Here is a 15,220-nt window from a genome sequence, read left to right as displayed (position 1 = left end):
ACTTGTGGAAAGCAGTGACACAATCCTCCTTCTAGGGAAACCAGTGACAAACTACCTGTGCTAAAAGTGTTCTTGCTCTTTGAAGGGAAGACCTCTACCTCCAAGTGCTGTCTCCTGCTGCAGACACAGTGAGGGATCTCTTGTTGTGCATGTCACAGATGAAATGAGCTCCTTCTCTTTCTGTCACACCTTCCTTAATGTGCACTGGCAGTTCTGTGCAGAAGGGCAGCACGAAGAAGCTAACTCCTGCTCTCTCTCTCTGTTGCAGTACACCATGTTCATGTGCTGTGCCATTCTGATCACCATTGTGCAGTACTGTAACTTCTGCCAGCTTAGCTCCTGGATGAGGTCTCTGCTGGCAACTGTAGTAGGAGCAGTGCTGCTCATTCTGCTCTACGTCTCCTTGTGTCCAGACAGGTGAGCATCACACCTTGGCACTCCCACACTCTGGGTTTGGATGAACAGATTTGGGGCTCTCCACCAGTAAAGTGAGGGTCTAATACATGGGATTTTAGTGTCTGCCTCCAGCATCCCAAACTTGACCATTTTGTTTGGGAAGACCTCTGCTTTTTTGATTTTCTTTTTTTGAAGGATTTCAGGACACTGAGAGGTCCTTTCCTGTAACCTGTCTTGAAATGCCACTGTCCTCAAGTGATGTGTTTCTAGGGCACATTTCCTCTGATCAAACCCATGGAAATGTCCTTCACCTTTTGTTTGAAAATCCATGTTGAGAAGAAATTTCAGAGGTATTTAGTGGTGCCAGAGAAAGCAGTTGTTCCCCCACGCCTCTCAGGGCCTTTTTTTGCCTTCAGGAACCATGTGTCTATGTTCCACCTCCTTCCTCAAGGAGTTTTCCACTGTGGCAGGCAGGTGCTTAGATGTAATAGGATTCTAGTGCCCAGTTTCCATTCTCACTTTCCTGCCTTTTCAGATGACACTTGCAAGACAGTCTCTGTGCAGGAACCTTAAGTCTTTTCAGTTTTTCCTCTCATGAACAATTTTCCCCATTGGAGAATTTGTTTGCAGTGTTCTCCTCCTGTTTTCTTGCCAGGAGGGTCAAGGGAGTCCTTGCAGCCATCCACTCCTGTCGTCAACATCTTGTAATCAACTTGCATTTCTCAGTGCCTTGAGAAATCTCCAGCCTGTGGCACTCTCACATCAGGGTGGGCTTTGCAAGGACTTCTCATAGAATCACAGAGTCATAGAATTGTTTTGGTTGGAAAAGACCTTTAAGATCATTGAGTCCACCCATCAACCTAAGGCCACCATGGCCATTAAACCATGTCCCAAAATGCCATTGTCCTGGTTCCTAGCCCTTCTACAGAGGCCTGCTCAGTAATGTGGGGCAAAAAAACATACAGGTTGAGTCAGACCCATAATTTTGTTTGTTAATAGTAACTTCTTTTTGTTCCTCTCTGTTAATTATCATTGAAGGGGGCTGCTGGAGAGGGACTCTTGACAAAGGCAAGGAATGACAAGATGAGGAGTAATGGCTTCCAACTGGAAGAAGCTCAATTTAGATTAGACATTAAGGAGGAGATTCTTCCCCATGAGGGTGGTGAGGCACTGGAAGGGGTTGCCCAGAGAAACTGTGGAGGCCCCAAGCCTGGAAGTGTTCAAAGCCAGGCTGGATGGGGCCTTGAGCACTCTGGTCTAGTAGGAAGTGTCCCTGCCCATGGCAGGGGGTTTGGAACTGGAAGATCTTTAAGGTCCCTTCCAACCCAGAACCTTCTGTGATGATTTTGGGTAGTATTTTTGCCCCAGTGTAACTGCAGCTTTCTGTGTGGCACAGGCACATCCATTCTGCAGATTCTCTTACTTCTTTTGCCTGGAGTAACCCTGAGAGCTGCAAGACTTGACTGTGGTAGAGAAATTGCAATGCAAGTAAACACAAACATTGGTTGATTACGGACTTGCTGTCTGTAATGGCATTGTCAGCAATAGGCTCTGTTTTGTTTGGGGGCTTTTTTGTTTAGGGAGGGGTTTGGGAGGTTGATTGGGAGGTTTTTGATTAAAATCTTTGTATTGTGTGGCCAGATAAGATGAAGGCATAACTGGGTTTTAGAGTTCTGAAATTGCTTTTCCATATTTCCAAGGTAGGATTGGATTGGTTAATAATTACTCCTTGCAGGCATTTACCTTGCCTACATTATCCTCAGGCACCCTTCAGAGGTGCTCACATCTCTGGCTGGTTGCTTCTTCCAAGCAAAAATAGCAGATAAGTCACGTTCAGACAAAGTTTGTCTGAAGCTGCTCAAGCATTCAGTGCAATTATCAGTCCTATGGTCTGCAGAATGGAGAAGCTTAAAAAGGCACCTGAAATGCTGGCAGGATGCTTTGCTGATTGCTTGAACTTCCCTTCTGAAATCAGTGCTTTTCTGTTGCAGCTCTGTGGAAACTCTTCATCCAGATGTGGCACAGAACGCCAGGTAAGCTTTACACACAGTTCTCATCTTTATGTTTAGGAGTAGAAACATCTCCTGTCAATTACATGGAGCAAAATTCCACAGCCTCAGTAACACACTGGTCTAGTGGAAGGTGTCCCTGTCCTTGGCAGCGAGGTTGGAACTGGGTGATCTCTAAAGTCCCTTCCAATCTAAACCATGATTAAGGGACTGGACCACATGTGCTGTGAGGAGAGGCTGAGAGCCCTGGGGCATTTTAGTCTGGAGAAGAGAAGACACAGAGGGGATTTAATAAATGTTTATAAATATCTGAGGGCTGGGTGTCAAGAAGGAGGGGACAGACTCTTCTCCTTTGCATCCTGTGATAGGACAAGGGGCAGTGGATATAAACTACAGCACAGGAGCTTCCATCTCCACATGAAGAGGAACTTCTTCACTGTGAGAGTCACAGAGTACTGGAACAGGCTCCCCAGAGAGGTTGCAGAGTCTCTTCTCTGGAGGCTTTCAAGACCTATCTGGATGTGTTCCTGTGTGACCTGCACTGGATTCTATGGTCCTGCTCTGGCAGGGGGAGGTTGGACTAAATGATTTCTGGTGTTCACTTCCACCCTCTAACATTCTGTGATCCTTCTATGATTCTGTGAAAGAGCTGGCTGTGAAGCTAGCCACCTTCACTGTGCTGGATGTGACATTCTGGGTGCTATCTGCCACCCTGAGCCCACTTTGGCAGAACAGAAAGTTGGAGAGCAAATGAAATGTAGCCCCTAGGCTTTTAATCAAAGAAATTATCTTTTCCTGGATTTTTAATAGCTCCTTATAAATGAACCCATTAAAGAGTCACTCATTACTTCAGCACTGAGTTTCCCAGGTTTTGCAATACCCTTTCAAAAGTGTTTTTATTGGGCTTTGGTCTTAGAAAAATATGTTAGCTAATTAGAGATCTGGGGGCAGTGCTGGGGTGATGTTGGGTTGGGTTGAACTAGTGACCCTGCAAATAAGTGACTCAGGAATTCATCTAAACAGACTCAGGAGTGTGGGGCTTTTACTGCAGTATGTATCAAACAACGTTACTTCTTAGAAGGAATGGCTTTGAGCTGGAAGAGGGCAGGTTTAGACTGGAGGTTAGGAAAAAATTCTTTCCAGTGAGGGTGGTGAGACACTGGAACAGGTTGCCCAAGGAGGGCAACCCCAACAAACTCTTTGGCTGTTCCTTTCTCTGGGAAATAAAACAAAAGGGTTCCTTGCTCACCCCAGGCAGCACAAAAGCTTTCCTGTGTCCAAAGACAGCCTAACAAACTCCTTTGCTTTGCAAGCCTTTAGTGGGGTTATTGCCTTTTCTTGATCAAGAATTGAGATATTTATTAATGTTACATGAGAAGAGAGATCCTCAGAATGGTAATGAAGTCCTAGGTCAGAGTTCACCTCTGGACTGTCCATGCTGTGCTCAGTAAATCAGACCAAGGAATTTGCTTTGTTTTCCAGTCAGACCAGTTCTTCAGCCCACAAGAGATACAACCATAAACTTTGTCATTCAAGCAGGAAATATGTCTCTGTTTCATTCATTTCTTACCTCAGAGCAGGTAGGGTGAATCATTTCCCTATCTGTGACTGCTTGAGGAAGAGCAGTGATAATCCACTGAGGTGGAAGGCTTAGATCACTTGATGGTGGCAGGCTTTTGTAAGCATCCGCTCTGTGTTCTTCATCAACAACAGCAGATGGATTCTCAGTTCCACACTATTCCGCCACTGTGTGCTTACTCAAGGTACAGTAGATGTTCATCCTCCTTAAACACATCAAGGCATCCTAATCCAAATGTAGGTTACTGGTTTAGGAGCAAAATGGCTTTCCAAAAGTCTTGGAGTGGAAAGCCATTATCTTTGTGATTTGTGAGCCAGCCAAAGGAGATAGATCCTATCTCCAGAGCTCTCGCTTGTTCCATATTCACCATGCAGCCTGGATGAAGATGCCAAGTTAATAGTTGGCTGTCTGTGCCAGGAAGCACTTCACCCATGTGAGTTAAAGAAACTGTCAGCTTGAGCTTTCAATTTGAATGGCTCTTGAAATGAGTTTTCTGCTGCAGCAGCTCATAAAAATTTGACCTTAAAAAGATTTGGTGGGGTGTGATCTTTTCTGTTAGAAATGCAGGGAAAGGTTCTTATTTTCATGCTAAAGGGTAGTTTCAGGTCATCTTTGCTAGCTGACTGTGTTGGATGATTTATAGTCCTGTAACCTGGTCTCTGCAGCATCCAGAAACTTGATTTCCAAATGAGTAAGCTGTAAGTGCTCCCTCCTGAGGCTGGCAGCAGGGCTTTTGTAGCCGTGGTGTTGTGATCAGGAATGCCTGCTCCGGCACCTTCTTTTCTGAGATACTAACCCATTACCTTGGTAATGAAATCAGGTCAGCTTGTGAGTGAGTCACTCTCCTCACAGGCTCATCTCTGAGCTTGTTTGCCCACGTGGGAAACAAGGTCAGGCCAGCCTGGAGGAGATGATTGAGAGCTCACAGATGCCGGCACTTGGAGAGCGGGGATGGGAGGCAGCAATTTCTTCTTACAGGGCAGAGCTTGCCTTCAGCGCAGGCCACTTCTGGTGACATCACATTTGTGGTGCTCTCCTAATTCATTTAAGAGGAATTCAAGTACTTTGAGGAGTATTTTATACAATAAACTGTAAATAAAGAGCCTTTAATGACTTGACTAAATCCCTGTGGCAGGGCTGTTCGATGTTAGAGCAGATTATCTGGACCACCCCTGTACTCTCAAAGCAGTAACATGCCAATGCTCAGATCCTCTATGTTCCCCACAAGGTAGGGAAGATACTGTACTGGTCTAAAAAGAACCTGAATCATGCTGCTTTAACCAGAAGCCATTCCTCACCTTCTCCAGCCTTATTTATTTCCTCAAATCTTTGCTTTTACTTACCCTCCCCTCATTCTGTTTTGCAAGCCCATCAAACTGGGAGAATTCTTTGCCACTTGCAAATGTAGTAGCCAGGATTATATTTCAGGAATTGCTGCTGGTTTAGTCATTTAGTAACTTAGTCTCTGTCTTAGCCTCTGACTTGTGTTTCTAGGGATAAAATGAATAGATTCCATTGAGAAAAGTAGTTGTAAGGGGGAAAGGAAGGAGTCTTAGTACAGCAACACGGCAGCAGTGACAGGAGCCTGATGGCAGGGGCCTATTCTGTGGATTGGGAGGGATCTCCTCTTGTTCTTCCCTTGTGGTTTTTGTAATACCAGACCAACAACAGGAGTATACTTTCACTGCTCCTAGGAGGAGTATGCTTGTGTTTGAGAAGGAGGAATTTCCAGCAGAATATATGATCTTATCTTTAATCTCAAGTTCAAACTGTAAGCTCTCTAGTGTCAATATTTAACTTCTATGAAACTTTCTTGCCTAGATAAAAGCTGGGAGATACCTTCATAGGGAAAATACAGAGGTACAGATTGCCTTTCTGTTGTCAAGGAGCAAGGCTGATGTGCTGCTTTCCCTTTTCAAGCCCTGAAGAATTTCAGCATTTTCTGCTCATGTCAAATCTTCAGCACTGAAAAAATGGCAGTGAAGTGACTCCAGAAGTCACTGCCTGCCAGTATGTCTGGGTTTAGGCTTTGCATAGGTGGTGTCTTCTCAGATTACATTGGTGTCTTTGCATCTCTCCAGAACATGGAGATTGTAGACTGCAGATGTCTCCTTGTTAAGACTGGGCTGGCACTGGAAGCATTGCTCCATCTTCATCATGTGCACAGGCAGTCAGCTATCAGAAGGATTTGCAATGTTGCTCTTGATCTGTGTGAGACAGGAATTTGTTTTTCTTTAATCTTGGCACTTGGAGAAACTGTCTACCTCCACCATAAAAAGCTTCAGTGGTTATCACATACCAAAGATGTCATCCCAGAGCTCCATGTTCTCTGCTTCCATGCAGCTCTCTGTGTCTTGTACAGGGTTATCTTCTGTCAAAGCCTTCCTGGGTTACAGAATCACAGAATAGAGTTGGTTGGAAGAGATCTTCAGGATCATCTAGTCCAACCTTCAAACCAGTACCTTTAAAGATGCTCTGCAAAGGCACACCTCCTTTTTGGGGAGGCAAGAGAAAGGCCCCAGGAGTGCAAAGCAGATGTTCCTGACTACAAAAAACAGGAGAAATGCCACAAAACTGAGACACCCCCCAGAGAGCCATTCGTGGGCATGCAGCTCTCTGAGCACAGACATCACTGAGCATTTGGATTTCCAGGTTTGCAGGCAGTGCTTTTAGTTCTGTCTTTAGATATAATTCTAACTGCTGCTGCTGCTGCCTTGGTGAAGTCCTCAAAACAGGACTGCTTGGGTGATTTCTGTGTTGCTGAACCTGATGCTGTCCCTTTAAGGAAGGGCTTGAGGAGTTTAAGAATGAAATTAATTCTTCACCATTCTTAGCAGCAGCAGCTCTCGAGGCATGTGTCGTGGTGCAGTTTGTAATGTACATGTCCTGCCCTTCTCTTTTAGCAAAGCAGCAGAGGTGGCAGTGCCCTGCCTCTGTGGTTTTAAATGCACCTTTCATGTTCTTCCCTTTCTTCTGCTTCCAGCTCCAGAAAGAGTCCCTGCAACAGCTCGATGCCAAATGACACAAAGAGGCCATCAGACCTAATTGGTCAGGAAGTGATTTTGGTTTCCTTCCTCCTGCTCCTCCTGGTCTGGTTCCTGAACCGAGAGTTTGAGGTCAGCTATCGCCTCCACTACCACGGAGACGTGGAGGCCGACCTTCATCGCACCAAAATTCAGAGCATGAGGGATCAGGCTGACTGGCTGCTGAGGAACATCATTCCGTACCACGTGGCCGAGCAGTTGAAGGTTTCCCAGAGCTACTCCAAGAACCACGACAGCGGCGGAGTGATCTTCGCCAGCATCGTGAACTTCAGCGAGTTCTACGAAGAGAACTACGAAGGGGGCAAGGAGTGCTACAGGGTCCTGAACGAGCTGATCGGGGACTTCGACGAGCTGCTCAGCAAGCCACACTACAGCAGCATCGAGAAGATCAAGACGATTGGGGCGACCTACATGGCGGCCTCGGGGCTGAACACCTCCCAGTGTCAGGACAGCAACCACCCCCACGGACACCTGCAGACCCTTTTTGAATTTGCCAAAGAAATGATGCGCGTGGTGGACGACTTCAACAACAACATGCTGTGGTTTAACTTCAAGCTTAGGATCGGCTTCAACCACGGCCCCCTCACCGCCGGGGTCATCGGCACCACCAAGCTGTTGTACGACATCTGGGGGGACACCGTGAACATCGCCAGCAGGATGGACACCACCGGCGTCGAGTGTCGCATACAGGTGAGTGAGGAGAGCTACCGCATCCTCAGCAAGATGGGGTATGACTTTGACTATAGAGGCACTGTCAATGTGAAGGGGAAGGGTCAGATGAAGACCTACCTCTACCCCAAATGCATGGACAATGGCATCGTGCCCCACCACCAGTTGTCTATATCTCCGGACATTCGGGTTCAAGTGGATGGCAGCATTGGGCGATCTCCGACAGATGAGATTGCCAACCTGGTGCCTTCTGTACAGAATTCTGATAAGATAGCCCATGGCACAGATAACTCAGACACCCAGGACGTCCTTCCTTCCGCCAAGAAGCTCCAGAAGGACGCGGTGAAAGCAGAGGAGAGGTGCAGGTTTGGCAAGGCCGCGGAGAAGCCTGACTGTGAGGAAGCGGGAACTGAGGAGGTCAATGAACTGACAAAGCTAAATATCTCTAAGAGTGTATGATGCACTGTCGGAGTTGCATGAAGTGCTCTGTCAATAGAAACACAAAGACATTTGCAGTGGGCAGTTTTCTTTTTCAAGAGAGACCTTCTCAACACCCGGGTTGTACGTTTGTTTTCATTTCAGCGCCTGGTGCTGTGTGGATCACAGCTCTTCAGGGCTTGTTTTCATCCATCTCTCTCCTCCATGCCCCCCCATATCACATCCCAAGCTCCCCAGCTCCCTGTGCAACCATCTTACAGCTGAGTAGAGGATATTAAGTGCCTTCAGATATACTCCATTGGACTCCCTGTCAAGGTACAGAGGCCCCAAGTGAAATCATAGCTTTGGGTATTTATCTAATTTTAAAGAAAAGAGAAGCTGTGGTTATATCATTTTTATTGTTGTTTCTCACAAAACACTTTTTTTGGCTACTGCAACTCCTTGGGTTTTTTATATCTCTCTGAACAATGTTTTACTGTTATCAGACCTTTTGTATGTAAACACACAGACAAACGTGCATGTATCTAGCGTATGAGACTGACATAAAGTGCCAGTAAAGTACCACAAGAGAATGTCTTGGCGAGGGGGTGACGCAGCCTGACTCGGTGTTGGGCTGGAGGAGGAGCTCTGCCGGGGCTCAACGTTTAGTTAGAGTAGGCTGAACAACTGCTGGCTGTGCTTTTCTTCTCCTTTACTGATGCTTTCTTCAACCTTAATGTGCCATTGTGTGCTTTGGATACACTTCTGTTCCATATAGCCAACGAGTTACTGATGTGTGAGAACGAAGCGAGGGCTTGGCCGTCACCAGCTCTCAGGACAGGTTTCCAGAAGCAGAAGGGTGACCGCCAGAGGGTCACCGTTCAGGTCTGGCCAGGCTAGAGCAGTTCCGTGTTACTCCGTGCACGAGCTGGATTGGCGAAGGTAGGTGAAGTTGGTGTCTCTAAGCTGGTCTGATTCGAGAGGGAGAGAGAGAGAAAAGTGAAATAAATGTTTTGGGAATGCCTTTATTTATTTATTTATTTTATTCCTGGGGTGGGGGCAGTTTATCTCATTTGGGGAGCTTTCGTGTGTGTGTGCAGAAGGGATTGGGAGAGCCGAATCGTCCCTCGGTTCAATAGGAGTAATAAGGTGAGGTTTCAGCCTCTTTGAACTGCCAGCCACTGTGAGGATGTTACCTAGGCAATATCTGTTTCCACGCTGGTGAAACCTCCAAAGCCACCAAATGCAGCTGAGGATCCCAGCTTCCCTCTGTACTGAATCAGTGGCGCTGCACAATATCGTTCAGGGTTTCCCTCCCCGCCCTACACTGTGCTGTCGCAGCAGGGAATAGAACAGCAGGCTCCCTGCGTGTCACCAAGAGCGGGAGCAGTGAGAGGAGTCCTTCCTAGTGAGCTGAGAAGCACAATAATTCCCCAGCCATGCAGATGACTCTGTGCAGGCCCCTGGGACTGGTGAACTCGGGATCCTGCTTGTACGGGGGGAACTGCGGGACGGGGGCCTTAGGCTTTCCCAGCCTGCCCACTGCGTGCTTCCATCACCTCCTTCACTCGCACTGGATAATATGAATTACTCAGCTACTCCAGTTCAGCTGACTCCTTGTGACACCAAATAAAACTGAAGAATGTTTATGCCTGAAGGAAGTTCATTAGTCAGGGGAGAGCTGGTGAAATGCAACACTCTGCTGTCTGCACCTGTTTCATTCTTTCTTTCCATCAGAACTCAAGTCAGCAGATATTGATACTTACTTCTGTTGCCTATGTGAATTTGGAAGTTTGAGTAATAAATACATACATTGTGAAGTTCCTATTCAGCTCCTGGAAATCCATCTGCACTCCATGGCGAGCACGGAGCCCTCGAAGCCATTGCCTGCAAGATGTGTGGACCTGGGTTAGTTGAACTAGACTGCACACTCTCCTCACAGCAGCTCCTGTTGATGCACATCTAAATGGGGTTTGATAGGATGTCTGCTCAGAGTTAATCTGACTTTCTCAGCACACCAAAAACCAAGGGGATGCTCATCCCCCTACCCTCCTGCTGTGGCCTCTTTGGGACTTTTCCTGCTGAGCAGCAATATCTCAGTGCACAGTTCTGCAGCAGCCTTCCTTCCCTGCAGATCCAAACTAGCCCCTGTCTGCCCCCCTCCCTGTAGTGGGCTGCACTTCCAGCTTGCAGGTAGTGCAGTTCTGCAGATACCTCTTGCACCTGAAGGATGCACTCTTGAAACCATGTCTAGGGTTGTCTTTTCAGCTGAGCATCTGTCAGTATTCCGTTTCTTCCTGGAGAGGAGCTAACATGGTCTAGAATCGTTTTCATGCCTCCTGGTGTTTTATTAATGTCTCAAAGTTGTTCAAACCTTTCTCCCTTTCAATCTTTCTCCTAGTTTTATAGGTGACCTCACTCAGCATTTCCCTCTCACTGATAAGCTGTTTACAGCATCAGAGTTCAGGTGAAACATGAGGTGCTGCGCAATAACTGAGCTTCCACCAGCCCTGCACCCCGTAAGAGGTGGGCACACAGGGACTAAAGCTGTGAGGAGAAGGCATGGGAGTAGGGCCTCATCCCCAGAGCCCTGCCTTCTCCCTGTTCAAGCACTGCAGGATACAGCAGCCTCATTCTCCAGCCTATAACATTAATGGTGGTGTGGTGCTACAGGAGGTAGTGTTGGGTTTCTGGTAATGTTAGAATACCAAAAAATAAACCTCAACCCAGGGTCTCTTTTCTATTGGTACTAGGCAAATGAAGTGACTGAGGACAGAAGCTTTAGTGGACTCTGAATTCAAGAGCTGTTGTCTGCTCTGGGAGCTGCTCACGACATTACTCTGCCTTAACTCTGAAGCTGGAAAGAGAGTCCTGAAAAGCTGAGTGATGAGTGGTCCCCTGTTTGCTTGTGGCCACCAGGAGAGCAGCAAGTATTCAACAACCAGAGTGCAGGTTTGCTTCTAGAGCTTTTACATCTTCTCTTTCATGCAGTGCAGGCAGGAAACCAAGGATCTCAGCTCTCAGCATGGGGTTCAGGTAGTGAGACCTTTCCCAGGCCCAAGGAGATCCCTGTTTTCTGCTTTACAGCAGTGGGAGCTGAACCTTTATACCTTCAGCACACACCCCAGTGCTGGCAGCAGTGGCTCTGGAGGCGTTTGTGAAGGCACTGTGCAGTTCTGCATTCCCCTGGGCACAGCCCCGTGACATGTGTGCGCTGGTGGGAGGCTGTGAGCAAAGTTCACCTGGTGAAAATACCTCCTGTGCTCCTTCAGTGAGTGCCAGCACAGCTCAAGCACAGGCTGGGAACTGAGGTAGGCAAGGAGCTCTCACCTGGCAGAGTGTTCTGGGAGAGCAGCCAGTGCATTCCTGCTTTTAGGATGTTTTAATGGTGATAGTGTCAGAATTCTCCAGAGGAGGGGGCTGGGAATGTTGCTGAATGTTCTCTAGCCCCGTGCTGCCTCCTGCCACACTTCACAGCGTAGAGTAGTGAGGAACATGCTGAATATTTTCTGCAGTGTCATCTGAATCTGCTGCTAGCACACCCAAATGCTTATTTTTCCCCCAGCTACTTCTGTGAGACAGATTTCTCACTCCAAGGAAATGCCATTCCCATCCATGTACTTCTGGCATCTGTGATTTGGGGAAGAGCAGATTTGCCTATTAGTGCCCAGGATCTGGGGCCATTCCCCTTTGCTGGAGGTAACACAAGGTGGTGCAGTGCCTGACTCCTGTGTCCTTGCAGGAGGATTTCAATGTGACAAAATGGGGAGAGAGAAGCCCCCAAGGGCTCCAACAAAAAAAGTATTCAGATGCTCTTTACTTTAGGACTACAACATAGAAAGGAGGTGCCTGGGGCAAAAATGTAAGGAGCTGTAAACCAAACAGCGTACCCATAGCAGCTTTGAGCTAAAGGAGAGCTTGGCTGATTACACAGCCAAGCTTTTCAGGTGCCTGGCATTTCTGAGTTGCTCACTCTAATCTGTTTCTAAAACCTTAACTCTGAATAGGACCAAAAAGGCATTGCAAGGGAGCAGGTATTAACTTCATGTCTTTATTTTGCAACATCACAAGAGGCCAAGAGTACCTGAGGCTGGAGAAATGCCATCAGCTGTTGAACTGTGCACCCTGGGGTGGGTTTGGGGGCCAAATTTGTCTTCTGCCTTCTTCCCTGCCATGGCTGTGCTGCCTGGGCCTGGGCAGGACACACGAGTGGTTCTTGTCTCCCTGTTCCTTACCTTTGCTAAATCCACAGTGCACAGCAGTGGTTGAACTCTGCTGCTGCCAGGCCCTGGCTTCAGGTGCTGCTTCTGCTGCTCTTTGCCTCTCTGCTTACTAATAGCAAGGAGATGAGTGTGTTTGCTTTGAGGTCTTGGTCTCTTTGTCCAGTCACAGCTCCAGCTTTCTCCTTGTGGTGGTGTTAAGGTGTTTGACAGAGGTTATGGAGGAGCAGCAGGCAATTACAGTTAAGAAGTCTGTGAAAAAAAATACATTTTTCATCATCTCTGACATGGGGGAAAAAGTTGCATTTCCCTGAGCTTCAGCAAATGTACAAAATGAGAAGAGGATGAGAAGTAAAATCCAGTGCTTGCTGCCCAGAGTCTTGGTTAAATATTCCCAAGCTGCTACATTACTGATTGCTGTGGCTCTCTCAAACCCTGGAGATGTGGCAGGGGTGGTTTGGCTGTAAATGCAGAGCAACTGTGGAAAGAGAAAGCAGTTGAGGCAGAGGTGCAGGGGTCCCCCAGTGCCATGGAGCTTTCATCTCGATGCCCAGGCAAGCAGCAAAGTCCAGTTGGATCTCGGAGTGATCCTGAGAGGTGCTTTGTTGTATGTGGGACATGAGTTTGAGTCCTCTAGGCAGGCTGTGGCAGTCCTTGTTTTGGTTTCTAGGGGAGCAGCATTTAAGGGGAAGAGCTGAAGTGCTGTTGGTGGTTGTGAGAACATCCTCCACTGCCAGCAGCAGGATTCTGCCAGGTCCTGCAAAAATGCTGGAAATCATAAACATGTCACACTTAATTCTGGCAGCCACTGGAGCTGTCCAGGTTTGGTTTGAGAGCACCAATGGTCTGAAGTGTTTTCAGTCAAGAGCTGTGTCATTTTGGACTGTTTTCTGCTAAAAATACACCAAAAATGGAAAGGAACCTGAGGAGGTGGAAGCCCACGGTCTGCAGAAAGGCAGCACGAGCAGTGTGGGGGTTGGTGTAACAGAGGGGTTTGGCTGCCTGTGCCAGGGTAGGGGTTGGTGTAACAGAGGGGTTTGGCTGCCTGTGCCAGGGTAGGGGTTGGTGTAACAGAGGGGTTTGGCTCCCTGTGCCAGGGTAGGGGTTGGTGTAACAGAGGGGTTTGGCTCCCTGTGCCAGGGTAGGGGTTGGTGTAACAGAGGGGTTTGGCTGCCTGTGCCAGGGTAGGGGTTGGTGTAACAGAGGGGTTTGGCTCCCTGTGCCAGGGTAGGGGTTGGTGTAACAGAGGGGTTTGGCTCCCTGTGCCAGGGTAGGGGTTGGTGTAACAGAGGGGTTTGGCTCCCTGTGCCAGGGTAGGGGTTGGTGTAACAGAGGGGTTTGGCTCCCTGTGCCAACCTACAGGGAGTGGGAGATGCTTTGTGTGGATGCTCTGGGTGATTTCAGGTCTGCAGCCTGTGAGAGAGGATTTTCCAGGCAAGAGCCCCAAGTCTGGGCTGGCTTTGGACCACCAAGCAACTGTCAGCCAGGCAGTGGTGTCCCAGGAGCTGGTGTGGCCTCCTGACCACTTGCTGCTCACTTTAAAAGCCACCTCAGCAGTACTACCACAGAGACCAGCACTGCATAAGCACACAGGGAAGTGGTAGGGAAAGTGTTGATCAAGAACATGACCCAAAGGTTGTTGAATGATGAGCTGGAACATTGAGAATGGTTTCCAGTGAAAAGAAAGAAAAGAAGCATGTGTGTGTGTGTGTGTGCAAATTATTTTGAGGTCTCCAGGCTAGCTGGAAATTCTTCATGACACAGGCCACAGATTGTAGATCATAGAAGGGCAGAGGTTGGAAGGGACTTCTGGAGACAGAGTCCAACCCCTCTGCCAAAGCAGGATCACCTAGGGCAGGCTGCACAGGAGAGCACCCAGGTGGGTTTTGAAAGTCTGCAGAGGAGATGACTCCACAGCCTCTCTGGGCAGCCTGCTCCAGGGCTCCAGCACCTTTAGTGTAAAGAAGTTTCTGCTCATCTCTCTGTTCTTCCCTTCCCCGCTCCAGCAAAGCCTGCGGCCCTGCTACTTTCTTCCCTCCTGGCAGAAGGGGATGGGATCTGTTTACACCCACAGCTGGGAAAGGACTTGGGGCCAGCACTTCCTCATGGTGGCTTCTCCTACCTGTGCTTTGCTACCAGAGCCAGAGCAGGACCTATGCTGTACCTGTGAAATCCTCAGCTGTGTGTTGCCTCTGCCTGGCTGCCACAGCTCTGTGACCACCGTCCTGGCCCTGTCTCGCCCTGGAGCCCATCATTTCCTGCTCTCCCAGCTGTGAGCTGTTCACTCACAACACAACTATCTCCACTTGGAATGGGTTTGCTTTTGCATTCTTGCTCCAGCACGACTTCAAAAGCCATCCTGTGCTGCTTGCACGTTGTTTGGGAGGATGATGGTTTGGAAGAGCAGATTTTCCAGCCATTTGTCCTGGATCCAGCTCTTGGCAGCATGCCTTTGATAAACCCTGGAACCACCAAGTTAGTTTGGTGCTTCCTTAGACGGCATTTAAAGATGAAAGGGATGTGTCACATTGACCTGCTGCACTTCTGTGTGTCTGGTGGTGGTAAATGACCTTCACAGTGGCAGTACCAGCTGAGAAGATGACTCCCTCCTCACTTGTCCTCCTTTTAGCACTGATGTAAAGCACTGGGCAGGGGCTGTGCAGCAGCTCCTCTGGCAGCACCTCTGCGGCCGTCACGCTGTCACCGCTGGCTGAGCCGGGAGGCCTCAGCAGAGCGTCTCCACGTGGGGAGCTGGCTTGGGCCAAAACTGGGGATGAGTCTTACACAGTTATTTTTCCCTTGAACCAGAGAGCACTGGTGCTTTGTTCTGGAGTACCAGTGCCTTGTTCAGCTTCTCTCAGTCCACTTGGAAAGAGGAGTTGGGGC

General features: G+C 48.3%; 1 protein-coding gene across 2 annotated transcripts in view; it reads left to right on the top strand.

Moving 5' to 3' along the window:
* The window catches only part of ADCY9 (adenylate cyclase 9), a 101,732-nt gene extending 91,611 nt beyond the window's left edge, over positions 1–10,121 (top strand). For both annotated transcript variants that reach the window (XM_054180478.1, XM_054180477.1), the window contains 3 exons: positions 269–417; positions 2,388–2,429; positions 6,968–10,121. In XM_054180478.1, the coding sequence (XP_054036453.1) occupies positions 269–417; positions 2,388–2,429; positions 6,968–8,156 (1,380 nt within the window). In that variant the 3' untranslated portion in view covers positions 8,157–10,121. The remainder of the gene's footprint in view (positions 1–268; positions 418–2,387; positions 2,430–6,967) is intronic.
* The last annotated feature ends 5,099 nt before the right edge of the window (positions 10,122–15,220 follow it).

Source organism: Dryobates pubescens, chromosome 4, assembly GCF_014839835.1.
Source record: "Dryobates pubescens isolate bDryPub1 chromosome 4, bDryPub1.pri, whole genome shotgun sequence".
Taxonomy (NCBI): domain Eukaryota; kingdom Metazoa; phylum Chordata; class Aves; order Piciformes; family Picidae; genus Dryobates; species Dryobates pubescens.
The sequence above is the reverse complement of the archived record's forward strand: the minus strand, read 5'-3'. Positions and strand labels throughout refer to the sequence as shown.